Consider the following 26,079-nt stretch of genomic DNA (forward strand, 5'->3'; position numbering starts at 1 on the left):
TACAGTTTAATTTCTGGTGTTTGATTTAAAGTGAGAGATGTGCCTTCTTCTTTTACTTAAACAGTTAGAGGCCGCTGCAGGATTATCAACTGACCTAATTTCAATACTATTTTGCCCCAAGGAAAGGGAATGAGATGGGGGAGTAGCTGATGGATGGGGCAGTCCGAACATACCCATTTACTCTGCTGGCTATGTATGGATGTGGGCCATTGCCTCCCAAACTACTTTTTTTTAAAATTATTATTATTATTATTATTATTATTATTATTATTATTTTAATTTTATTATTTTTTGAGTGCTTTATCTGCATGTACAACTCTATGCCAGAAGAGGGCATCAGATCCCACTAGAAATGTTTGTGAGCCACCATGTGGTTGCTGGGAGTTGAACTCAGGACCTCTGTAAGAGCAGGGAGTGCTCTTAACCACTGAGCCATCTCTCCAGCACGCCCCTCCCCCCCAACTACTTATAATTGCAACATCAAAGATCACTAGTCACAGATCACCATCTGTTGTATGACTTTTTCTAGGGAGACATCTACTCACCCTACATAGGACACTGATCATGGAAACAAAGAAATGATTCGGCCCAAGTCTAGCTCGGCGAGCCAGGGTTTAACTGAGGTTATTTACAGGCACTACACTACCAGATAGGAGCGTCCCCATTCAGAATTAACTGCCTTTATACCTTAGGGGAGGAGAAAGGCTCATGAGTTCTGTGTGTTGCCTTGTAAGCAAGCCCTGTGTTCACCTCTGTGTGCCTCTGAGCCCTTTGAACCCCCATCTTCCGTAAGAGAACATTAGCAGAGGTAATCTCCTGAGGATTTCTTGAGGGTAATCATAGTGGCTCTGATGACAGTGGGGAGGAATAGCATCTCATAATTCCATAACCTATAACAACAATGAAAATTTTGAAATATTGAAAGATTCACCAAAATGTGACACAAACCCCACATAAGCACGTGCTGTTGGGAAATGATGCTGGTTGGTGCAGTATGGAGGACGACTCAGCAGAACATAGACACCTGAAGATGCAGCTCTGCTTCCGGGAACTTAGCTAATCAATATGCCTGTATGTGTTTTAACTATTCCTTGTATTATGGTTTGAGATAACGCCTGGTCTGAAAACAACGTGTATTCATCAATAATAAACCAGTGCAATCCATACAATGGAGTACTATAGACCCATTATTATCATTATTATTATTATTATTATTATTATTATTATTATTATTATTATATTATATTCTAGCTGGTAGACAAGTCCATCTGGTACTTTGTCTCTCAGCACCTGACACTTATTTGTTCTCCACGTGGTGCTGGGTCTCAAACTCGGGGCCTCACAGTGACGTTGCGGAGAGTTAACCCTCAGCCCTCACTTTTACCGCCTTATGTTAAGAGTGGGAATCTGAGCCAGCATAAACTGCTTAATTTGGAGATGGCACCAATTGTTGTGCCCAGGTGTTGAGAGCATTTTTTTTCTTTGAACTTGAATAATATTCATGAGACATCTCAGTCTGTAATTAGTTTTTCCTGGAACGCGGTAAGGTCTTTCAATTTTAGTTTTATACCGCTTTTACTTTGGCTATTCCAAGTGTCGGTATTTCTCTGTCCAGAATTATTACGTACATTACGTCAGTCACCCTTGTTCTGACTAACCACGCTGTTTTCAGGCCACATTTACCTGGACTTTTTGTATTTAAACCTCCCCAAATTGCTTCTCCAGACAGCTGTTAGCCTGTAGTTGTTTGTAATGTGGTTTCAAATTCAATACGTCTTTCCCTTTCCTTTCTCTTTGTTCTTGAGACAGGGTGTCTCTGTGTAGCCCTGGCTGTCCTGGATCTCACTCTGTAGACCAGACTGGCCTCGAACTCAGAGATCCACCTGCCTCTGCCTCCTGAGCGATGGGACCAAAGGTGTACGTCACCATGCCCAGCTGCTTTTTCTTTTCTTTTTTATAAATACATTTATAAAAACTACATTTATTTATGTATTTTATATATGAGTGATCTATCTGTATGTACACATGTGTGCCAGAAGAAGGCATCAGATCTCACTATAGATGGTTGTGAACCACCATGTGGGTGCTGGGAATTGAACCCCAGACTTCTGGAAGTACAGCCAGTGCTCTTAACCACTGAGCCATCTCTCCAGCCGGCCATTGCTTTTTCTTATCTCTTGTTTCTTTCAGCTCTTATGATCAGTTGTGGGGAGTTACCTTGTTTTTATCTCCATGAAGCTTTTCAAACTTCTATTTTATGGAACTAATTTTCAAGTGGGTTTTTTTCTTTTCTTTTTTAAAGGTTTATTTATTTATTATGTATCTAGTGTTCTGCCTGTATGTATCCCTGCAGGCCAGACGAGGGTACCAGATCTCATTACAGATGGTTGTGAGCCACCATGTGGTTGCTGGGAATTGAACTCAGTACCTCGGGAAGAGCAGTCAGTGTTCTTAACCCCTGAGCCATCTCTCCAGCCCCCTTTTCTTTTCTTTTTTAATGTTATGGCAGTTTCTCCTTTCTCTTTCATGTGGTGTTGCTTTTTCTTGTTATTGGTTTTGTAATTATTTATTGTTGAATGGGACCATTCTGTTCTAGCCTGATCTTTGCTGGAGAGTGGTGTAAGGGAACTGCCGTGCGCCCTCCCCGTTCTCCTGGCGCCTGGAGGAGCTGCTGTGGTGTCTCTGGCTGGTCACCGGCTGCTGATGACGTAGTCTGCTGCCATTGGCTGCGTGGTGCCGCGGTTCCCATCGGTTCTTGAGGCCAGCCAGGTTGATGGATGGTGAGCTACTTCTGTCTGAAGTGCTTCCTGACTCTGTTTTCTACATAACCATGCCTGTGTCTAGGCAAGATTTTTTTTTTAATGTTCCACAAGCTACTGTGGGTTTTAGGGTGCCATCCCTGCTTACCTTTTTAATCCTGCAGTTACAGCCACAGAACAGGTGGATTTTTTTTTTTAATCAGCTCTCTTGTTAAAGGAGGTGCTGGGAACACGTGTGGGATCAGTGGTCTCCTGCGTGCTGTCCTTCCTGCAGACCTTGGAGTAGTTCTGCAAAGAAACAAAACAAAAAAAAAAGTGTCTACAGAAGAGCCCCCAAGAACTTCGGCCTTTGTAGGCTGCAAGGGGTGGTGTCCCTTCAAGGGCTGAGAACTGAACCCCCCAACTTTAAGTCTTGTTGGTTTAGTTCGACACCACTGAGGAATGAGGGCCGTTTGTAAATTCTTCAGTCAGCTTCTCACAGGGGAAGCCCAGAAAAACTGTGAAGAACTATTCCCACCGTAAATATGTTCCCATTTTTTCGGGTGTCAGTTCTGCTGTCCTGTGATTGGCTGCTGTGACTTCAACCTGACCTGTGATTGGCTGCTGTGACTTCATCCTGACCTGTGATTGGCTCTGACTTCAAGGATTCATCAAGTTAGAGGTGAGCTTTTCAGAGATGGCTCAAGTTGCCAAAACTGGGTCTGTATGAGATTAAAGGACATGTATACGCATGTCAGCTTTGGGGGTCTCCTTAAATTGATGTGTATTTCATTATATCTGACATTTATTTATTTATTGTCATCACAGCTTTAAAATACGGACATTTTGCATATGAGATATTTTAATTTTAGAGAAAAGAGTTATATAAACATGACACCTAATATATCATTTTCCCCAGAAGCTTTAAATACTTTAAAATCATTGTTCATCCGACATTTTTCTCTCCTCTCTCTTTTGAGACAGGATTGCACTATAGATCTTTGTCTGGCGTGGAATTCCACCTCTCTCCACCTGGGTTATTTGTATTTCTTTAGCTATTGGTATAATAGAATTTTGTGTATTCACTGAACTTTTAAAGTTCTTTTATAAATTGCCTATTGTTTTATCCTTACTGTTTAAGAGTGTGAGCGTGTTATTCACGTGTGTGTGCTCACTTGCCTGTATGTGGAAGCCAGACGTCAACTCTGAGTGCCCTCCTGTACTACTTTCCACCTTTTTACGACAGACAGGGTCTCTCGTTGAATCTGGAGCTTGTCATTTTGGCTAGACTAGCTGGCCACAGGAGGTCTGTGGGCTAACAATAATAAATAATTATAGGTAGTCACTTTCCTACACACAACAAGCAAGCCAAAAGAATAGCTGAGTTCCCCCTCCGGCAAGGGGATGGCTGTTCTCTAAGGAAATGAAAAGTCATCTGGGGCCAGCTTGATGACTCGATCAGCAGGTAAGGGTGTGACTCCAAGCCTAACAACCTGAATTGCATCCTGGGAAACACAGAAGAGAACCATGTCCTTTCAGTTGTTCTCTGACCTCCACGTGTGCCAGGGCTGCCCTGCTGTCAGTGCCATGGCATACAGAGTGGCCGCACAAGCTCCCTCCCTCCCTGAGGAGCACAGCCACACTCGCCTCAGCCAGGCCTCAGAATTCATAAAATGAAAAAGTTCCAAGTGGTGGCAGCACTCCTGTGCCAGCCAGATGTTCAGGCGACACCCTCTCTGCACCACCTCCCAGCTGTGGCCAAGAAATCCCAAGAACATAATGAAGAGTACTTTGAGTTGGCCTCAGAGGAAATCTGTACCTATCATTGTGAAATAAAAGGTAGGCCCTGAAAGCCTCTAGAAAACAGACTGTTTCCAGAACAATCACCAGACTCACATGAAAACTGACATCAAGAAACCAGCATTATAAGCAATGGAAAAGGCCCCTCTCCAGTTCTGCTGTGGGAGATCAGAACAAAGCCATTTAAAGACATCCAGGGACATAGAAAGTTTATCTTCCAGGTACCTTTCCCAAGCGAGTTACTTGAGCCTTTTCTTTTGCTAAACAAGGATTAAAAACTCATGGTAGCATATTGTCACCAAGGTCCTGGACTCCAAAGAGGTATTACCTTCTGTGGCAAAAGGAACTTGACAGGTTGATAAGGATCACGAAGTAGAAATGGGTTGTCAGGGCAGCTTAGATGGAATCACAGCAGCCTTCAGAAGCAGAGAAGGAAGGAGCAGTGTGGCGCAGGAGCAGGTTGGAAGGTGCTGAGCTGCTGGTTTTTGTCTTCTGGGCCCTGCTTACTCCACTTAGCATGTTTGGACACATTGTCACCAATTACAGGAATTCTTTTTATGGCTGAATAATATTCTGTTATGTAAATATGCCACGTTTTCTTTTTCCATCAATTAATGATGAACTATTGGCATTTTTGTTTCATTTGTTTTGTTTGTTTGTTTTTCCCGACAGGGTTTCTCTATGTAACAGCCCTGTCTGTCCTGGAACTCTCTCTGTAGACCAGGCTGGCCTCGAACTCACAGAGATCTGCCTGCCTCTGTCTCCTGAGTGCTGGGCTTAATGGCGTGCGCCACCACACCCAGCTGAACAGTTGACATTTTACATTTTTGCATTTATTGCGTGTGCCTGCAAGTGCCATGGTGTGGGAACAACTTTCAGGAGGTGGGTGTGAGTTCTGGAATTGAACTCAACCCCGAGACATCTCACTGTGGCTGTACTCTTCTGATGACAAAGTTACAGTCTTGTGAGCACCATTCGGAAGTGACAATGCCGTCGTGTGTCCCAACACCTTTTATTCCTCTGAGTGTTGGGAAATGAACTCACAGGAATGATGGGCAAGTGCTGCCACGGAGCTGTAGCCCAGCCAGATGTTTGTGTTTCTAAAAGTACCTTAACCATTCATCCTCTGAGTTCTGTATCTGAAGATGTCTTCCCTTTTGTTTGTATCTTTGCTTTTTTCTTACTTTAAGAGAGTGTCTCACTGCGTAGGCCAGGATAGCCTGGGACTTAGGTATTCCTGTGTCAACATGGTTGTTTCCTTCAAGTATCCTAAGTATAGCTTTTTATTTTACTTAAATTTGCTATTTTATTGAAAACTCACCTCTAATCTGTATTTTTGTTTCATTGTGTTTTTCAAGATAGGTTTTCTTTCTTTTTTCTTATTTATTTATTTATTTGGGGTTTTTTTTTCGAGACAGGGTTTCTCTGTGTTGTTTTAGTGCCTATCCTGGATCTCGCTCTGTAGACCAGGCTGGCCTCAAACTCACAGAGATCCGCCTGGCTCTGCCTCCCAAGTGCTGGGATTAAAGGCGTGCACCACCACTGCCCGGCTACTTGAAGTTTGTAACTGGAATCTCTGCCTTGTTTTGATATTTTCTGTGGATTTATTTATATGTACCACCTTGGTATACATTCATAAGATCTGCTTATGACATCTCTTATTTTTATTTCTTTAGTGTTATTTTGTTTCAGGTGAATGTTGCATCGTATGTGGGTGGTTGGATTATGATTTTTAGTTTTTTCAGGACTTTATTTTTAACTGGGTTTGATTTTTGGATTAGTGGAGATTAAACCCAGGGCCTTATATGTGCCAGGCAAACACTCTAACCCTGAGTTCCAGCCTTTTTTTTTTTTTTTTTTTTTTTTTTTTTTCGGTTTTTCGAGACAGGGTTTCTCTGTGTAGCTTTGCGCCTTTCCTGGAACTCACTTGGTAGCCCAGGCTGGCCTCGAACTCACAGAGATCCGCCTGGCTCTGCCTCCCGAGTGCTGGGATTAAAGGCGTGCGCCACCACCGCCCGGCAGTTCCAGCCTTTTTTATGGCTTTGGATTTTTAGTGCTTAAAAGGAAGTTTGTATATGATTTTAAATAATGCAGTCATACCCTAGCATATTCGTGTTGCTATTTGTCAAGCTGACTGTGTCTCTGCTCTCTGGCTTTTGTGTCTTGGTAGGTTTTCTTGCTCTTGTTGGCCCTGGGAATTTAGAAATTAGCCTACTTTTAACTTAATTAGTAAGTGTTTCAAAATAAACGGGAAATGAATCTGTTTCTTTGCCAACAAGGAGAATCCGGTGAATGAGTCACCTACGTCTCTGTTCTGTTCCCTTGGTTCACAGGAATAATTTGGGCTTTAGTATCAAACAATTATTATGTCTCGCTTTTAAACATCTTTACAAAATGCTTTTCACGTTTCATTTCCTTATGTGTAACTATATCCACTCTGTTAAAGCAGTCACCTACACATCAAGTTTATGATGATGACTTCAGTGTCTGTCCCTTTCTTTCATAACATGGCTCCTCTATAGCCAAGGTTTTCATTTCTGTTGTTTTGTGGGTATTAAAGTATTTCTTTACTATTTAAAGTAATGCCTGTGTCTGAATCTTTACATATCTGAAAATGTTTATTAAACTATATTCAACTAACATAACAGATTTTTGTAAACATTTTTGTAAAGTGTAATAAAATGTAAATATATGTGTATAAATTTCATTTTTTAGCATATTGCAAAATAAAAAATTAGATTAATAAACTAAGACATGTTCACTAGTAGATATTGATCAAATAGGATTATTTCCAGCCATAACTATAGAATAATAATTTTAACACTTTTGCTTCATAACCAATGTATAAGTAATAATCTTATTTATTTCTCTAGTTGTAATTATAAAAAAAACCTAGATCATATAAAGCAAGCATTATCATGTTTACCTTTAATATCATTTTTGGTTTGTCAATTAAATACTGACAAGTTAGCTAGATATTTATTATTCATGAGTTTTTAATGTAATTTTTAATCCATTGTAAGTTTTTTTTTTTTTTTTTTTTGGTTTTTCGAGACAGGGTTTCTCTGTGTAGCTTTGCGCCTTTCCTGGGACTCACTTGGTAGTCCAGGCTGGCCTCGAACTCACAGAGATCCGCCTGGCTCTGCCTCCCGAGTGCTGGGATTAAAGGCGTGCGCCACCACCGCCCGGCTCATTGTAAGTTTTTAAAAGAAGCTTAATTTTCATGTGTTTTAGTTATCCATGGATTCCTCTGGGCAGCTCAGGCCAGAAGATACCCAGTCAGTAGTGAGCAGGATGCAGAAGAAGTACTGGAAAACTAAGCAGGTCTTCATGAAAGCAGCAGGGAGAAAGGAGGATGAGCACGTGGTGGCGTCTGACGCAGAGCTGGACGCGAAGCTGGAGGTAAGTGTGAAGACTGTGTATTGTGTGGAACTGTAGTCGTTTGAGACTCCCGGGGGACTTAAACACCAAGGAGTTCAAGGAGCGTTCTAGTTAGGGTTGCTGTCGCTGCGATGAAACACCAGGACCAAAAGCAAGTTGGGGAGGAAAGGGTTTTTTGACTTACACTTCCACATCTGTAGTCCATCATTAAAGGAAGTCAGGACAGGAACCCAAACAAGGTGGGATCCTCAGGCAGAGCTGATGCCGAGGCATGCTGCCTACTGGCTTGCTCCCCATGGCTTGCCCAGTCTGCTTTCTTGAAGGATTAGGACCACCAGCCCAGGGGTGGCTCCACCCACAATGGGCGGGGTCCTCCCCATCAATCACGCATTGAAAATTGATTTTTATTTTTTATTATTTTATATGTATGAGTATTTTGTCTTCATGTATGTCTTCGCACCACATGTGTGCCATGCCTGTGAAGGCCAGAAGAGGGCATCAGATCCCCTGGAACCAGAGTTACAAATGGTGCTGGAAATTGAACCCAGGTCCCATGGAAGAACAGCCAATGTTTGTTTATAACTGCTGAGCCATCTCTCCAGCCCCTGAAAATTGAGTTTTAAATGGCCATAACCAGATACCAAATCCAATTCAAGCAGATCTAAAGTCACCTGGAAAAATTATTATATTCCTCCACCAGGTTTTTAGTGCTCATTATAAACATCCCCAGGTTTAATTAAGCACCAGCAGTAAAGCTCCCTGGTGGTGTTGAGAACTTAATAATCAGAGGGTGGTGCCTCAGTCTAGAAATGTCAGGGTTCTTTGAACAATATCATAGAATTTCTTCAGCATAAGACTTTGTAAAAGGAGATCACTCTGAAATCCACATGGGCAAGTTTACATTTATGTGTGAAGGGTTTTATCAGGTATCCACTTCCATCTTGTGTGCTTAACTGTGAAATCAGTCCACTGGATCATTTCTCAATTTTCTGTTGCTGATTAACCATAGTAGCAAAGAAGGGAAATTTCGAACAAAAATAACCCCAAAGCAAGTTTTTGTAACTTTGTTTATTTTCAATCATTCTTTTCTTTTTCCTTACGGCAGTTCTGGATAGAACCATGCCTTCCTGCATGCTGGGCAGCTGTTCAACCACTAAGCTATAGACCTGCAGCCCTCTCTTTCAAAAGCAGCTTATATTTGAGGTCATAAATATTCTTTTTAATGTTAACTTGTTTTTAACTGATACATAAAAACACAAAAATTGTACGTATTAATGGAAAAGGGGGCTGGAGAGATGGCTCATCAGTTAAGAGTACTGACTGCTCTTCCAGAGGACCCAGGTTTGATTCCTAGCACCCACATGGCAGCTCACAACTGTCTGTAACTCCGGTCTCAGGGGATCAGACACTTTCTTCTGGCCTGCAGGAGCACCAGGCATGCATGTGGTTAGAGACATACCTTCAGGCAAAACACATAAGAATGAAGAATCTCTTTTCAAAGTTGGGTACCATGAAAACATCAATACCTAGGTCTGGTATATAATGTTGAAAATAGGTTAAACACATCTCAAACACTTGTCCTTTCTTTCTGGTGAACATTTTCAGAATTCTTGCCACTTTTTGAATTTATACTACATTGTGGTCATTCTGTCTCAAACAAAACATAAGATGAGGGCTGGAGAGATGGCTCAGAGGTTAAGAGCACTGCTTGTTCTTCCAAAGGTCCTGAGTTCAATTCCCAGCAACCACATGGTGGCTCACAACCATCTGTAATGAGATCTGGTGCCCTCTTCTGGCCTGCAGGGATATGTGCAGACAGAACACTGTATACATAATAAATAAATAAATTAAAAAAAAAACATAAGATGAAATTATTATAAGCTTTCATGTACTGCTTTACACGTGGTGACTGTGTGTGACCACAGTGTCACAGTCTCCCTGACTCCATCTCCCTCACTGGCATTACAGGCTGCCCCACCACACTGTCCAGTCCATTTTGTTGTTGTTACTGTTTATTTTATTTTATTTTAATTATTTATTTATTTTCGAGGCAGGGTTTCTCTGTGTAGCTTTGCACCTTTCCTAGAACTCACTCTGTAGACCAGGCTGGCCTCGAACTCACAAAGATCTGCATGCCTCTGCCTCCCGAGTGCTGGGATTAAAGGTGTGTGCCACCACCACCCAACCCAATGCATTATTTTTTATCGTAAACTTATTGGGCTGTTTTGCTTTGACTACTATTAGAAAAAGCCATATTGAGCATTAGCTGTTTCTAAAGTACTCTCTTTTCCTGTGTTGTGGCATTATTTAATGTGCTTTATATTAGATGTATCTTCCTAGTGTTTAGAATTGGGAGCTGAAGTGGAAACAAATTCTGAAGATGAATTCCACACATCTATCCCTTTTTCTCCAGTATTCACAGGGAAATTTTAAATGTTCTTTCTATATCAGTAATAAAATTAAGCCTGAATTACATCCCAGTTAAAAAAATAGACATAATATTTCTAAAATAGACAGTTACTATGTTTAAGAGATGTACATCACAGCCTAGTAAAGTGGACATGATTTATGAAATATACCCAATATATACATCATGCGAATGTTCTGGTTTTGAAGTGCTGAAAGTTGCATTTGTTTATTGTTCTTTAATTTATTTTTTCCAGGTTTTTCACTCCATCCAGGAGACATGCAATGAACTTCTGAAGATAGTTGAGAAGTATCAGCTAAGACTCAATGGTATGACATCATAGCTATCCAATAATTCCCCTTTAAAATAAATACTGGTATGCAGTTTTGAAAATGAGTCATTTAATGGGAAAGTAGTTGTTTATCAAACTATTTCATGAGTTTTTATTGTGAAATATGAATATTTATAGTGACCTGGTCTCAAAAAGCCCAGTGTCCATCTTTTCCTTTGACCCAGACTCACTTCCTACTCTTGGGTGTACTCTCTGGGTGAGTCTTAAGTGTGTGTCCATCACTCAAAACCTCTTCTGACCCCTGCAGATCTCACAGTCAGTACCTCACTCCTTTCTTCTCTCGAAGAAACATTTGATAAGGTTGTTTGTATGCTAGGGAGGGACTTTATTCCTTTTTCTTTTCTTTCTTTCTTTTTTTTTTTTTTTTTTTTTTGAGACAGTTTCATTCTGCAGCCCAGGCTGGCCTGGCATCCTCCTTCCTCCACCTCCCTTGAATGCTAGGATCACAGGCCTATCCACCACAGCAGGCTCCTTCCTTCTGCTTCACTTGTGCTCAGTAGATCATTTCCTCTCCTCCAAGCATCTCTTGTCACGGTCACCGGAAGGAAAACCCATTGACCAGCTCTCATCCCCACAGCTGATTTCCCCCTCTCCGTTCACCCCCTCTGTCTGCTTCCGTGTGCACATCCCGCTTTCCTCTTCAGCTTCCTTCCTCAACAGTCTGCCTTGGGTGGCCTCTTCTCTGTCCCTGACCACTTCATTGGAACGTAGCCTTTGCGTTTCTTTCTCTGCTTCAGTTATCGTGGCGTACTGGATGTGGCTGCCTCTCTGATCTCATATCCTAAACCCTTTCATTGAATTGTGTTGATCTCTTTCCTGACAAGCACATCTGCATCTTACGCTCCTTAGCTTTCCTTGGATTTTTAGTCAAAGGCCGTCTTTTTGATGAGACTTTCCTTTGACTCCCATATCCAAGTTCAATCCCTGTCGCTAGAGTTTTCCTGTGTCCCAGCCTGCCAGTGGTCAGGACAAATCTCTCACCTGCTGGTTCTGCAGCCACTCAGACCCAAATAAACACACACAGGCTAATATCATTTAAAACTGCTCAGCCATTAGCTCAGACCTACCACTGACTAGCTCTTACCCTTAAACTCAGCCCATTTCTGTTAATCTATATATTGCCACATGTTCCATGGCTTTACCTGTGTGCCTGTTACATGCTGCTCCCTGGATGGCAGGCTGACATCTCCTCACTCAGCTTTCCTGTTCCCTGAATTCTCTCTCTTGTCCCGCCTATAATATACTTCCTGCCTGGCTACTGGCCAATCAGTGTTTTATTTATCAATCAATCAGAGCAACACATTCACAGCATACAGAGCGATCAATATCCACAGTAACTCCCTTTCCTTTATACTTCTTCTGTGCTCTTACTATATTCAGCATGCTATGTATTTTATCTAGTGTCTCTTTTTACACCTAGAATATGCTCTTCTTTTAAATTTTTTATTACTTACTAGTTACCTAATTACTAGTTACTTGAGGTCAGGGTATGCACATGTCAGGGCATGGGGTCAGAGAACAACTTGAAGGAGCCAATTCTTTCTTTCCATCATGTGGGTTCTGGGGATTAAACTCGGGTCATTAGGCTTGGTGGTGAGCGCCATGACCCACTAAGCCATTGTGCTGGACCTGATAATGCAAGAATTGCTGTTCTTTACTTGTATGTCCCCAAACCTTAAACACAGGGTCTAGCATGTAGTCAGTATTATGTAAATATTTTCTCATTAATAAATTGCTTTCCTGTCTGTGTGGTGGCTCTCCCCTGTGGGCCAGTTAATGCCAGGTCAGTCTGGGTTACAGTAAAACCCTGCCTCAAAAACAAACAAACAAAAATAATGTCTTCCAAAGCTGTGTAAGTCGAGGTCACCAGTTAAAATCAAAGCTCACATTAAAGAAGAACTCCAATATGGCATAATTAGGAAAGATATTTTGTGTATGTGTGTGTGTGTGTGAATGTGTCATATATACTATGTATGTGCCTTTCCCAAGAAAATAGCTGAAGAACTTTTTGTAGCAAAATGAAAGCTGATACAATAAGCATGCAATGGAGTCAGATTTGAGACACAACAGAGTTATAACTGCAGGTGGAAATAACTGGGGGTATAGTATTTGACAAAGGGAATGTGGTAATGGTCAGGTGGTCTGTGGAGGGTGGATATATGAGGAACAAAGAGATTTAGAGGCCAGGGAATGAGATTACAGAAAGAAGATAGCCTGAATGCATGGAAGAGTTTGTAACTTGGACTGAGAAGGGTAAAGAAAAGGAAACTCAGGGCCAGATTACTTAGGGTCAAAAATACCAAGCTGTAAAAGGCTGCCATGATGATTGGACCATTCTAGTCCATTGAAGTGGAAATGTCAGGAAACACTGGCAAGTTTGTAAGTCTTCAGTTTTGCTATGAAATCACTAGATCCTTCAGCATCCTCATGGCATTTCAGAATAAGGAAGAGATCACATGTGCAGATTTCACTGTGTACTTTCTCTTTGAGATAATACATAAACACGTGGTGTCTTGAAGACTCTTACACTAACAGGTCTTCTGCTGATCATACTATCAGACAAATACAGAAGGTCAGTGCAGTTCTAGGAACTTTGTATAATGGAGACTGAATGTCGAGCTGTATGAGCTCAGCATTTGCTGTATCACTGAACATCTTTATGGATACATCTTTATGGACTAACTTGCCCTGGCCTGAGCCTGTCAGAGCAGAGTATCCGTTGATGCTGACAGGCTAGTCCCACCACAAAAGCAGCACAGGTTGAAATCACCTGCCCTTTCAGCATCAGTAAAGGTAAGACTCAGCAATGACTTATGCTCACTTTATACCTGATAACGAAGTGTTCCATGTTCACCCAAAAGTGAAGATTTCCCCCAATATTAAAGCTATGAGCCATAGAAAATTCAGACTCTCAAGCAATTAGACTGTTAAATTAACATTATTCCTGAATGAAAATGATGACATGAGCACTCCTAGGTATGGTTGAGAAGATTTGTAATGTAAATATGAGGGAGAGCACAGCCAGAGACAGCTGGGAGAGTCCAGGCTGAACGGGTCAGCAGACTGAACCAGGCCTTGGGGGTGGGGGGTAAAAAGGGCAAGAGGAGAGGGCAGATGAAGAAGAGAGGTCCAGGAGCATAGCCAAGAGAAGGACCAAGGGAACATGTAGCCAAAATGGCTGAGTTATATAGGAAAAGAAGCTCGGGGAAGGAATTGGAGCTCAGACCCTGGCTGGAGAGGTTTAGGGTAGGGGTGGTGTGAGAAGTGCTGGGGGAAGCCACAGATACCGAGTGATGCTGGGACAGTTGGCAGTGTCTGCTTTGACGTGTTAATAGGCACCTCTCTTAGCCATTTGTCCTGGGTTTCTTTGAGACCTACCATCCCAGCCTTTGTTGATGATGGGACAACACAATCTCTTCTGTAACCACTACTAAGCTGAAATGGGGTGTCACTGTCAGGTCCAGGAAGACTGGAATGGTGGTCACCGGACAGGAAGGGAGAGGGGAGTGCAGGCTGTGGACATCTGTCTGTCTGTCTGTTTTCTACTTGCTGCTCAGGTTCTGTGGGACCACCTGGAGCTAGTGGAATGCAGGCTGCTTTGGAGCAGTCTGTGATGCAGGTTCTGCAGGAACAGCCAAGGCTGGCACATTGCAGGCCATTTTGGAGCGGTTTGCAGTCTTCAGTTGACAGGACATCTACTGGGACAGATAGAGACTAGGTCCAGAAGGTAAAGTTAGGGAGTCAGGGAAAATTGGTATAGTGGGTGCACTTGAAACTTCCAGGCCTGTGGTCCCAGTAGTTGGGGGAAGGGAGGAGTCCCAAGACAAGGGGAAGGGGATCTCATTCTGAGGGGTGGGTGGTAGGGGGGAAATGTAGGCTGTTGATTGACAGGAGTACTTACCTGGAGTCCATTTAACCTGAGAGGTGGATCCAAGTCTCATGACTCCCTGAAGTTTACAAGGTTTTTTTAAGTTTATAAAAAAAGGTAAAAGTTTTAGACATATTAGCATTTCCACTGTTTATAACCTGTACTGGAATCCACACTGTAGGAAAAGCAGTAGACTCAAGCCTTTGAGTCATAGTAAAAGTTTGGGAACCCCAAAAAATGATTCTGGGTTAGAAGCATGAACACTCTTTCCTCTGTCCTGAGGGCTGGATGTATATATTGGACAGAGGTGTTTTCAGAACAATGGAAGCACTTGTAAGTCGATATTTAGAAGACAGCCAAAGGGAATTTAAAGTTTGAGTTTGTAATGTGATAACAGTCAGCAGCGATTTACCAGGGCTTCATCCCCAGAGCCACCCTGTTATGATACTGCACGTGGGAGGTGCCCTGGCTGGCCGGGTTAGGGTATCCCACACGTGAGGGAAAGCATGTCCAGCAGATGCAGCGGCGGGCAGTGGTGCATGGACAGTCACTCATACCCCAGGTACTGCATCCACATGGAAATAAATTTATTAATACAGAGATGAAGAGAAAGATAGGAAAAGAGGGAGACAGAAAGAGAGTGAGCAGGGAGGAGAGAGGTCGAGGGTGCATTGTAGCTGAAGAGTTTCTCTCCAGCTCCCGCCAAGCCCTGGCAGTTCCACAGCCCATTTATAAAATAAACACACAGACTCTTATATTATTTAAACTGTTTGGCCTAATGGCTCAGGCTTCTAGCTATCTGGTTCTTACATCTTAAATTAACCCATTTCTATAAATCTATACTTTGCCACATGGCTCGTGGCTTACCAGTATCTTACATGTTGGTACTCATGGTGGCGTCTGGCAGCATCTCCTGACTCAGCCTTCCTGTTCCCAGAATTCTCTTCTCTGCTTGTCCCGCCTATACTTCCTGCATGGCTACTGGCCAATCAGCATTTTATTTATACAGAGTGATATCCACAGCAGTGCACATCTCGTGGGAATGGAGAGAGACAGACTAGGGGAGGGGCAGTTTTCTTTTTTAAAGAGGACTTTACATCAGGATGCTGGGTGGGTCTTCAAGGGGAGGGTCAGAATACTAACACTCCTCCATTTTGATTATTATAAAAAGTGAGTTATAAATAGCAAGTAGGGGAACAAGGGCGCTGAATTCTCAAGACTGCTTCCTGCTGACAAGGGGCGAAGTGGGAAGGGGGAAGCCGGGAGTCATGCATGGCCATGGGAGATCTCAGACATCTGTTCCTTGAGGGAGCCGAGAAGGCTGGTTGCAGCAGTGGTGTTCCAGGAGCCTGGGGGGAAATGGCATGCCAAATCAGGAGTACAGAAGCCACGGCATCTGCTGTTTCTTTGGAGGTCAGGTGGGAACAGGGAATCAGCAAAATATGCTCAGAAAAAATGGGTGGGGTCAAAAATGGGCTCTGGAGATTGTTAGTTTTATCAGACCAGATTTCTTGATACAGTAGCAGAACTTTACCCAGGAATCTGTAAGACAGCTGGAATGGATTTCTATCATAGCAAAAAACAACAACAAAAAAAATAGAAATCTAAGGACTCTTAAGAACTCTTTGTAGTCAGTGCTCTATTAGTTTATCAAAACTGCATTTATCAATATTAAAACTTTGGAGTTATATCTGAAACCAGTCTATCTTGTACCATGAAGTTTGTGAATGAGGCATACCTGTCTGTATTTTTAACAAGAAACTTATTAATGAGCTATCAAGGTGCTTGTAGTCTTCGGATTGGGGCAGTTAAACTGATACCCTAGTCATCAAACATTGTCAGATCTGAGAAGGATAAATTTTAGAAGTGAGACAGCTTTCCAGCTACCTAGGCAGCAATCCCAAGTCTCTTCATTGTGGTTGGAGGACTGAAGCCCCACAGGCAGCACTTGTTCAGCTGATAGGCCCAGAAGATCTGACAGATTTTTTTCTCTGTGAAGTAGAAATGTAGGGAGGTCATCCCACCTGTCTTGGCAGAGAGGAAAATCGATCCCTGTTGCTCCTGTTATTCACAGTCTGGACAGGATCTCAGATTCTTGCTGCGTGGCCAGCCTTGCCATAAGCTTCTGGGTGGAGGTTCTTCTGTGGCCATCTATCTTCTTGGAGAAGATACAGGATGCTGTGAGGAGCTGACATGTCTCTATCATAAAAAGCTTTTATATTGAATGCCATATTCTCAGATCTCTAAAGTGTTTGAGGACTGGGGGAACAAAATCTGTTAGATGTATTTAAATTAACTTTGAGAGCATATATATAAATTAAATCTGAATATTCAGGTTTTTCAGTTAGTTTCAGCTTAATGAAATTGGCTAGGACAAGGAGGCTTACATTCTTAAGCCTGAATAGACCTTGAGTAAGGAGAGATATTTTTTTAAGCTGTTGGCAGTGATATCTGAATCTATCACCATTTTTAAGGCCCTGTAGCTGTAGTTCTGATCCTTGAGTACAGCCAGACTATAATCGTGAATGACTTACATAGAAATAATTATTTCTTAAGGTCATATAATACCTCTTTGGTTCTGCATAAAGGAGGTCAAGTGTCTTATCCTATTGCAGAACCATTTTAGTTAATAAATATCAATGGGAATTAGGTAGCCATTTGGTCCCCTATGCCAGGGGTTCTACCTTTAACCCTGCCTTCTAGCCTGTCTTGGGAATAGGGGACACAGGACTATGCATTCTCCTCCATAACTGCTTCAAGCTGAAATGGGGTGCAGGTGTTCAGGACCCTGGCTAGTCAAAGGTAAGGAAGGAACCCAGGTAATGGAGTGTTTATCAGAAGTATATGGGCATCTGACCTAGCTGTAGAGACAGGAAATAATTACGTTTGGCTGGACTGGTCCACATCAGCTTTCAGCAGGTCCATGTCAGTAGCCAGTGCCTGGATATGTCAGTCAGCCAGATGGAAGCCCACTGAAACAGACACAGACTAGAGACAAGAGTTAAAATTTGTGAATTTATTTGGAGCCTTTTGGCCAATGGTCTTAGTGATTGGGAAAGGGAGACCAAGAGAGAGAGAGAGAAATACCATCCTCAGGAATAGACAGGTGAGGAAACTCGTTTATCTGGAGCTCAGTTGGCCTCTGTGAAGTGGGTCCAATCCTGTGAAGTTTATATGAATTTTTATTTTATAAAAGGACTTAAAAGCTTTAGATAAATTCGTATTTCCAGTCAGTACTGAAATCCAAATCATAGAAAAGCAGGTAGTGAGTAACCAAGGAAAATTAAAAATTCTGAGCTTGTGACCCAAACAGTATCAGTATTAATGTTAAAATCTGAAATTTTAAAATCTTAATATAACAATATAGAAGGGAAAACCGATCTGAAGCATTCAGATCATCTATTTATATCTTTATAACTGGTACTTATATCCTGAATCATTTATCAAGAGACCTAGTACATGGCATTTTAAAAAGATTTGAAATCTCCCAAGCACTGGGAGAAGCCACTCCCACAGGGAAGGGAAAGCTCCCACCAGTGAGAGCCCAGGGCAGGTCTCTGGGCCCCACCCACAGAACCCGAGTGGCCGCAGAGGAATGCATGCCAAGGCCAGGGCCGGAGCTCGAGTCCCCTGACCAGCGTACATGGCTCAAGTGCTGGGCTCCCGATAGGAAGCTTGAGCTCTGAAAGAGGGTGGCTTTCTGCTACCTTAAGTCAAGATGGTGGGGAGGTCACATGACCTGTTCCCCTTTGGCCTTAGCAAAGATGGCGTCTGACCCTGTGATTGGCATCTGACCCCATGATCATGTGGGTTTTTTTTTTTTTTAGACAAACAGATAAACAGAAGCATTTAAAAGTCAGTCAGAAACAAGTTCACATGGCCATCTCTTGAGCCCCAGCAGTGCAGCAGCAGGAGAGGGAAGTGTTACGCCCAGATCTCGGGTACCCCCAAAAGTCCACCAAGGAGACTGAATCCCATATGTAGAAGCAAAGAGCCTTTATTCTCTTCAAGCTCAGAGCTTGGTCCCTCTGTCTGTCTGATGCAGCTGTGAGAGCAGAGAGCCCTGATCTCAGGCAGGGTAGAGTTTTATCATAGCAGAGGTTGGGGTGAAGGAATTTCCGGGGTTCAGGACCCTGATTGGCTGACATTTGTCTAGGGGTATCTGTAAAACAGAAATAGGTGTGTGCTGGACTCACGGACATCTGGCCACCTTATGTAATGGTTGGAATGTTTGGGGTGTCAGGTACTTCCCCTTAGATGCAGGCCCTCCCTGGGTGGGGTCAGCTTATGGCTTTCCCTGGGTCTGGGTGTTGCCTGCCAGTAAGCCTGTGACAGAAACTGTGCCTGGGCCTCTAAGCCTGTCATGGCAGCTGTGTGGTCAAGCTGTTTTGGGGCCCCTCTACAGGAAGGCGGGCTCCTGGAGGGGGGGGGGCTTGGCTTCGCACAGCTCACCCCAAGCAGTGCCTGTGGAGGCAGTGACAGCGGCAGGAATACAGTCAAGCGACCAGACGTTTCTGAGGCTAGCCCATGACCCCTTATGCTCTGCAGCCAGTGGGGCAGGGCTCAGGGCTGCATGCCAAGGTCCCACAGAAAGGAACGTGTGACAGGTGGTGATGGGTTGCTTAGCAGAGACTGGAGGAGCATGGTGAGCAGGCAATGAGGGAGGAGCTGGGACAGAGGGTAGGTGGGTAGGCGCACTTTCCACAGTGAGGTAAAGGTCGGGCGGATTGACTCCAGCATCCCAGAGGGTCAGTGAGAACCAATGATAATGGCGAGCTCGCCAGTGGACCGTCATACCAAAGGCCGTGGGTTGTGGAGTGAGTGGGCACGTGCCCTCCAGATGCCCCCGCATGGGGATGGGGCCGAGGGCTGAAAGCCCCAAAGACACGTAGTAGTGCGGGCAACGGAACTTCGGGAGACCGTGGTTCCAGAGATGAGTGACTCCTCAGTTGTGGGAAATGCGCAGGAGGGCACGAGGAATCTCACCAATAGGGTGAAGAATCCCAGGGTCCTCCAGTCGGAAAAGTGGTGGGCAGTGCAGGGTCCCAGAGTTCCTCAGACTGCCGGCAAGCGGGAGGAAGCAGTAAGAGCCTGCCGAGTCACAGAGTGGCACCAATGTTAGGACATTGCATGTGGGAGGTGCCCCGGCTGGCTGGGCCAGGGTATCCTGTGAGGGAGGGGAAACATAGTCACTCAGACCCGGGCACTGCATCCACATGGAAATAAGTTTATTAATACAGAGATGAAGAGAAAGACAAGGAAAGAGGGAGGCAGAAGAAGGGGGGGAGGAAGGGGTTGAGGGTGGGGTGCACACCTCGTGGGAATGGAAAGGGGGAGGGGCAGTTTTCTTTTTTCAAGGGGACTTTATGTCAGCACGCTGGGCGGGTCTCAAGGGGGGGTCATTATGCAGTGCACGGTTTTGTTGAGGATGGTCACAGGTTGAACAGTCACCCCCTCATTGCATCCTCATGCTCTCTATGTCACCTTGTGGACACAGGGAGGAGCAGAGGGAAGAGGGCTGTTTTTTTGTTGTTTTTTTTTCTTGACATGGTTTCTCTGTGTAGCTTTGGAGCCTGTCCTGGAACTCACTCTGTAGACCAGGCTGGCCTCGAACTCAGAGATCTGCCTGCCTCTGCCTCTCGAGTGCCAGGATTGTTTTTACTTTTTAAGTGGGTGTTATATTTTCCAAATACACTTGGAGACTCATGCAGTGCTGCTTGCATTGGATGCTGTCTTAGAGTTCTATTGCTGTGAAGAGACACCATGACCATGGCAACTCTTATAAAGGAAAGTGTTTAATTGGGACTGGCTGCAGTTCAGAGGTTCAGTCCATTGTCGTCATGGCCGGAAGCATGGCAGCGTGCAGGCAGACATGGGGCTGGAGAGGTAGTGGAGAGTTCTGCGTCTGGATCCACAGGCAGCAGGAAGAGGCAGTGAGCCACTAGGCCTGGCTTGAGCGTCTGAGACCTCAAAGCCCACCCCCAGTGACACACTTCCTCCAATAATGCCACTTCCTGTGAGTCTATGGGACCGTCTTCATTCACTGCACCGCAGAGACAATTCTGGGTCTACACTCATTTGCTACTGGACCTGTGATGACCACCTTTCATCTTTATTGTTTACCATGACCCCTGCATTATCTTCAAACTAGAGACATGCCCCGTCTTTTCTTCCGCATAACTTTTATTGTCAAATTACTACTGCTGGACGGACCTTTGCTCTTGGCTCTGATTTGCATTTCTTAACTGAGGCTATTTCGATATTGCCCACACCAGCAGTGGGAAGTCTGTCCGGCTGTCCCTTGATTCCCTTCACAGAAATGTTGTATACATTTTTGGTTCCTATGATGTCAACTGTTAGTCACGGCTCCTACTGGAGGACCCAGGGAAACGCAGAATTTCACTTCAGAAGATGCACCACCTCTCTCCACATCCTGAGCGCAGGGGAAACTTTCAGTTTTCAACCTCAGTTTTTCCTCTATGGCTGAGGTGAAAGAAGGCACAGCATTTGTTAATCACCTTGGGTTCCCTTTAACTCGGCACTCAGGGACTTTTCCTCCTCATCCATTTGAGAGTGGTTTAGAAGTTGGCAGGTAGGAAGTAGATGGGTGTGTCTAAAGCACTCTGTGCTAAAGGAGCAATATTTTCTTTGTGGCTCATGTACTCTGACACTTTTGTAAAGTGTAGTAAGAGTGAGTTCCAGGCTGGGTGTAGTGGCGCACACCCTTAATTCCAGCACATAGGAGGCAGAGGCAGGTGGATCTCTGTGAGTTCGAGGCCAGCCTGGTCTACAGAGTGAGATCCAGGACAGCCAGGACTACACTGAGAAACTGTCTCGAAAACAAAAACCCAAAACAAAATAAACCATACAAAACCTAAGCTTACTCCTGTGCATACGTGGACCTCACATGTGCAGAGCACAGCATGTTTTGAGCTATACCCTGTCTTCGCCAAGCCCCGCTGTTTTTAATTAGCTGTGACAGGTCTGATAGTAGTCACATTAGCCAGAGCCTCTGTTTCCCCTCCGGTTCTTCTCACATCCGGCAGCACACTCTGGACCATCTCTTCATGGTCCACACTGGGTGGCAGTACACCAGACGACCATTTTTATGGTTTCTACAGCAAGACTGGAGATGTCTGCGGGTCTAGGATAGGGAGCGCTGGAAACCAAAGCCAGGGTGGGAGTCAAGGGTAATTCAACAATTATAAAGAAGAAACAAATACTTTGTATAAAAAAAAGCAATTGGGCTGAGGATTTAGCTCAGTGGTAGAGTGCTTGCCTAGCAAGGGCAAGGCCCTGGGTTCGGTCCTCAGCTTGGGGCGGGGGGGGGGGGGGGCAATTATCCTGCAGTGTGTATCCGCACCTTAGAAAAAGACTCATTTGTGGATTTGTTTATCAGTTTTCCAGAAGGAAGGTCTGGTGAGTCAGCATCTAAATCACCAGAGAGCTTTGCAAACAAGACTGGCAAAGTTAGCCTTTCCACAAACAAGCAGGCCCAGGCTCACATGTTAAAAATGTTCTTCCCCCTTGCAATTCTAGTGCAGAGTTATTGTGAGAATCTCAGTGTGTCCGGTGGGTGTGTGTGTGCGCGCACGTGTGGAGGTCAGAGGACAACCTGTAGGGTCAGGTCTCTCCTTCCATGTGGGTCCCAAGGATTGAACTCAGGTTGTCAGGCTTGGTGGAGAGCACCTTTACCTGTGGAGTCTCCCGCCTAGTCTATGTTCTGAGAAAACGATGAAATGAAACAATTAACTCAACTGTAATTTTTTCTCTAGTTATATCAGAGGAAGAAAACGAACTAGGGCTCTTTTTAAAGTTCCAAGCACAACGGGACGCAACTCAAGCTGGCAGAATGATGGATGCCGCCGGCAAGGCACTCTGCTCTTCAGCCAAGCAAAGGTTCACCACAGCTTTTCCTCATCCTTCACCCTGTAGTCATAGCGTGCTCCTGACGTGTGTGCCAAGTTCGCAAAGGAAGGTCACTGACCATTCTAATAAGGCAGTCAGAGAAATGTGTTTGGGGATATATATTTTATGTCTGGCTTTTAATAATTCATTTGCATTCAAGAGAATTACTTAAAAATTAATGTTCTTGATTGCCTAATCCCTAAAAATAGCACTTAGTGCTATACTCTATTTCTCAAATGGTTTACTATAATAGAGTCACAGAATGGCTAATATTTATACATGTTCCTATGTTTTCCATTTCCCTGTTTTCTGTGGTGCTGACGGCCAACCCCAGGCCTCATGCATCCTAGGGGAGGCATGACCCTTGAGCCATGCCTTCCTCCAGTCATTCACTTTTTTTGACATATACTATCTATGATTAAATTGAAACTTTTCTTTTTAAATTTATTTATTTTTTTAGAAAAGTCACTATGTATCCCAGACTAGCCCTGAACTCATAAATATTCGCCTGCCTCTGCCTTCCCGTGTGCTGAGATTAAAGGTCTGTGCCACCAAACCCAGCCTGATTTTTTTTTTCGTCTTTTTTTTTTTAATTTATTTATTACATATACAGTGTTCTGCCTGCATGTATGGCTACAGGCCAGAAGAGGGCGCCAGGTCTCATTACAGGTGGTTATTAGCCACCATGTGGTTGCTGGGAATTGAACTCAGGACCTCTGAAAGAACAGTCAGTGCTCTTAACCTCTGAGCCATCTCTCCAGCCCGATTTTTTTTCCTTCTTAACTACATACTTTCCACTTATTATTTCACAGTGTTTAGCATAATGACATGTGTTACAAAGACTATCACATATATGTATAGTATGTATATATAGCATGTATATACCCTCTAAATATAGCTCACATCCTTGTATAACAGAAACAAGAAAGTTGACCTCATCAGGTCTGTAGTGTGCCCTCTGGCCCAGGTGGCTTTATTCTGTAGTGCCACATTAGTGCAGAAACCCTCCTTCAAGGAACTGAGCTCTAGTACCACTGTATCAAAAGCAGCCATAGAGCAGCTGGGTTTGGTTTGTGCTCCTGAAACACCTGTGTTCCTGTCTCCACTCAGCTGTCCAGAACTACTGCATCCTCTGTAGTTCTAGCATTTTTAGCTAATCTTTAAACCCAGCTTCCCCCTAACACTTGCCAGCTGAGCACTCTGAATAGATTGTGATTTACGCACTCAGGTCCTTTGCTGTCTCAGAAACTCTCTTCTGGGTGGTAGATGTGCCTGCTGCTGGGTTATTTATCTGGATCAGCATCCGCAGTGCTACCAGTTACGTTTCCTAAAGTTAGAAGGGGTGGACCTGTAGAAACAGCTCTCCTAGTAACTCAGTCGGCGCTCTCAATCTTCTAGGCATGTCTGTGACCCATCTACATGGTAAACACGCGTTGTAGTGTGTCTAGAATTTTGTTTCTGTACGTGCCTTCCTCTGATCTTTACCTCTCTGCTATTAGATTGACCTTGTGCACTCCCCTGTCTCGTCTTAAGCAAGAAGTAGCGACGTTCAGTCAGAGGGCCGTTTCTGACACCTTGATGACCATTAATCGTATGGAGCGGGCTCGCACAGAGTATAGAGGAGCCCTGCTGTGGATGAAGGATGCATCCCAGGAGCTTGACCCAGACACCTTCAAACAAATGGAAAAGTTTAAAAAGGTAAGAGAATGTACGTCTTCCTTTTCTTTAGGTTTATGTCTTTGATGTATGTGGGTGCTTTGTCTGAGTGTACGTCTGCACGCTGGAAGAGGGCACTGGCTCCATCATAGATGGTTGTGAGCTGCCATGTGGTTGTTGGGAACTGAACTCAGTACTCTGGAAGAGGAGAGCAGCCAGGGCTCTTAACCGCTGAGCCGTCTCTCCAGCCCCTCCTTGCCTTGACACTAACATAGAGAACTAATACAGAATAATTGAACAATGCTAATAAAATACTAGTCTTTGACTATAAAATCTGAGATGTAAGATGAAAATTATATAGTTAAGAAGAAGCGAGTAGTGGCGCACACCTTTCTTTTTCTTTCGGTTTTTCGAGACAGGGTTTCTCTGTGTAGTTTTGGTGCCTGTCCTGGATCTCGTTCTGTATAGCAGGCTGGCCTCAAACTCACAGAGATCCACCTGGCTCTGCCTCCCGAATGCTGGGATTAAACGTGTGTGCCACCACTGCCTGGCTTTTTTTTGGCTATGAGGGTAAGGGCATATGTTCTCTGACCTACACACACACACACACACACACACACACACACACACACACACACGCACGCACACACCCTCCCCACACACATATATAAGAATCTCCTACCATGATCAAAACTAGCTAAAGTCTCCCTCATTAATCATGGGATGATAATGACACAGAGAAAGGAATTATTAAAATTCCATGTGTCTAGAGAAATTTATTTCAGACCCATTAGATTTCCATCTTTGGTATGGGTAATAATGGACTTTTTTTGTGATTGCAGGTACAGATCCAAGTGAGAAATAGCAAAGGTTCTTTTGACAAGTTGAAGATGGATGTCTGCCAGAAAGTGGACTTGCTTGGAGCTAGTCGCTGCAATATGCTATCTCAGTCACTCACTACCTACCAGGTACGCACTCCGTGGTCAGCACGTTCTTGCACTAAAGACGAGCAGTGAGATTCCTTTTGACAAGGTGTCTAACGGGTGCAAGAAAATCCATAGCATGAGCTGTGGGCTCATGCAGTTGATTTCAGCACTCCAGGGCACAGGCAGGAGAACTGAGAACTCAAGTCTAGACTCTGTCACCAAACTAAACAAATCCAGTATCCTTGGTCAGGTTCCTGTGACAGCTGTAACTGACCTGTTGAAGTTCTGACAGAGAACCGCAAAGCTATAAGGGAAGAGAGATTTAGGAACTGTCTATTTTGTAGTTTCACACTATTCTCTTTTCGGTCCTAGCAGGGTGAAAGACTTAGGGACTTCTGAGGTCGAAAGGGGATAGCAAGCCAGGCAGTGGAGGTACAAGTCTTTAGTCCCAGCACTCAGGAGGAAGAGGCAAGCAGACTGATTTCCGAGTTCAAGGCCAGCCTGGTCTACAGAGTGAGTTCCAGGATAGCCAGGGCTACAGAGAGAAAACCTGTCTTAAAAAGGCAAATGAAATAAAAATTTAAAAAAAGGGAAAAGGGGGAATGGTGAGGAGGTAAAATTTAAGACTCAAACTCTGGTCACATATACTTTGTTTGAAACAGTGATCCTGTGGGCACAGCCAGCTGTGGGCTCATGCAGTTGATCTCAGCACTCCAGGGCACAGGCAGGAGAACTCAAGTCACCAAACTAAACAAAAAAGCAAAAAGATGCCATGGTCCAAAAAGTTTGAAAACTTTTGTGTCATGTAATAATAAAGAAGATGAAGCAGGTGGTGGGATTAAAGGCATCTTTAATCCCAGCAGGCAGAGGCAAGTGGATCTCTGAGTTTGAGGCCAACCTGGTCCAAAAAGCGAGTTCTAGGACAGCCAGAGCTGTTACACAGAGAAACTCTATCTCAAAACAAACAAACAAAACAAAAAACAAAACAAACTAACTAACTAAATAAAAATAAAACAAAGCCAAAGACTATTAAGTAAATGGTA

The 26,079-nt window shown here is 43.9% G+C and overlaps 1 protein-coding gene across 3 annotated transcripts in view; it reads left to right on the forward strand.

The window, feature by feature from the left end:
- The first annotated feature begins 2,614 nt into the window (after window positions 1-2,614).
- Ica1l (islet cell autoantigen 1 like) overlaps window positions 2,615-26,079 on the forward strand; it is a 48,390-nt gene continuing 24,925 nt past the window's right edge. For all 3 annotated transcript variants that reach the window (XM_059277982.1, XM_059277983.1, XM_059277984.1), the window contains exons 1-7: window positions 2,615-2,780; window positions 3,309-3,420; window positions 7,773-7,940; window positions 10,583-10,655; window positions 22,322-22,445; window positions 23,954-24,152; window positions 24,953-25,078. In XM_059277982.1, the coding sequence (XP_059133965.1) occupies window positions 7,779-7,940; window positions 10,583-10,655; window positions 22,322-22,445; window positions 23,954-24,152; window positions 24,953-25,078 (684 nt within the window). In that variant the 5' untranslated portion in view covers window positions 2,615-2,780; window positions 3,309-3,420; window positions 7,773-7,778. The remainder of the gene's footprint in view (window positions 2,781-3,308; window positions 3,421-7,772; window positions 7,941-10,582; window positions 10,656-22,321; window positions 22,446-23,953; window positions 24,153-24,952; window positions 25,079-26,079) is intronic.

This window comes from Peromyscus eremicus, chromosome 13, assembly GCF_949786415.1.
Source record: "Peromyscus eremicus chromosome 13, PerEre_H2_v1, whole genome shotgun sequence".
Lineage (NCBI taxonomy): Eukaryota > Metazoa > Chordata > Mammalia > Rodentia > Cricetidae > Peromyscus > Peromyscus eremicus.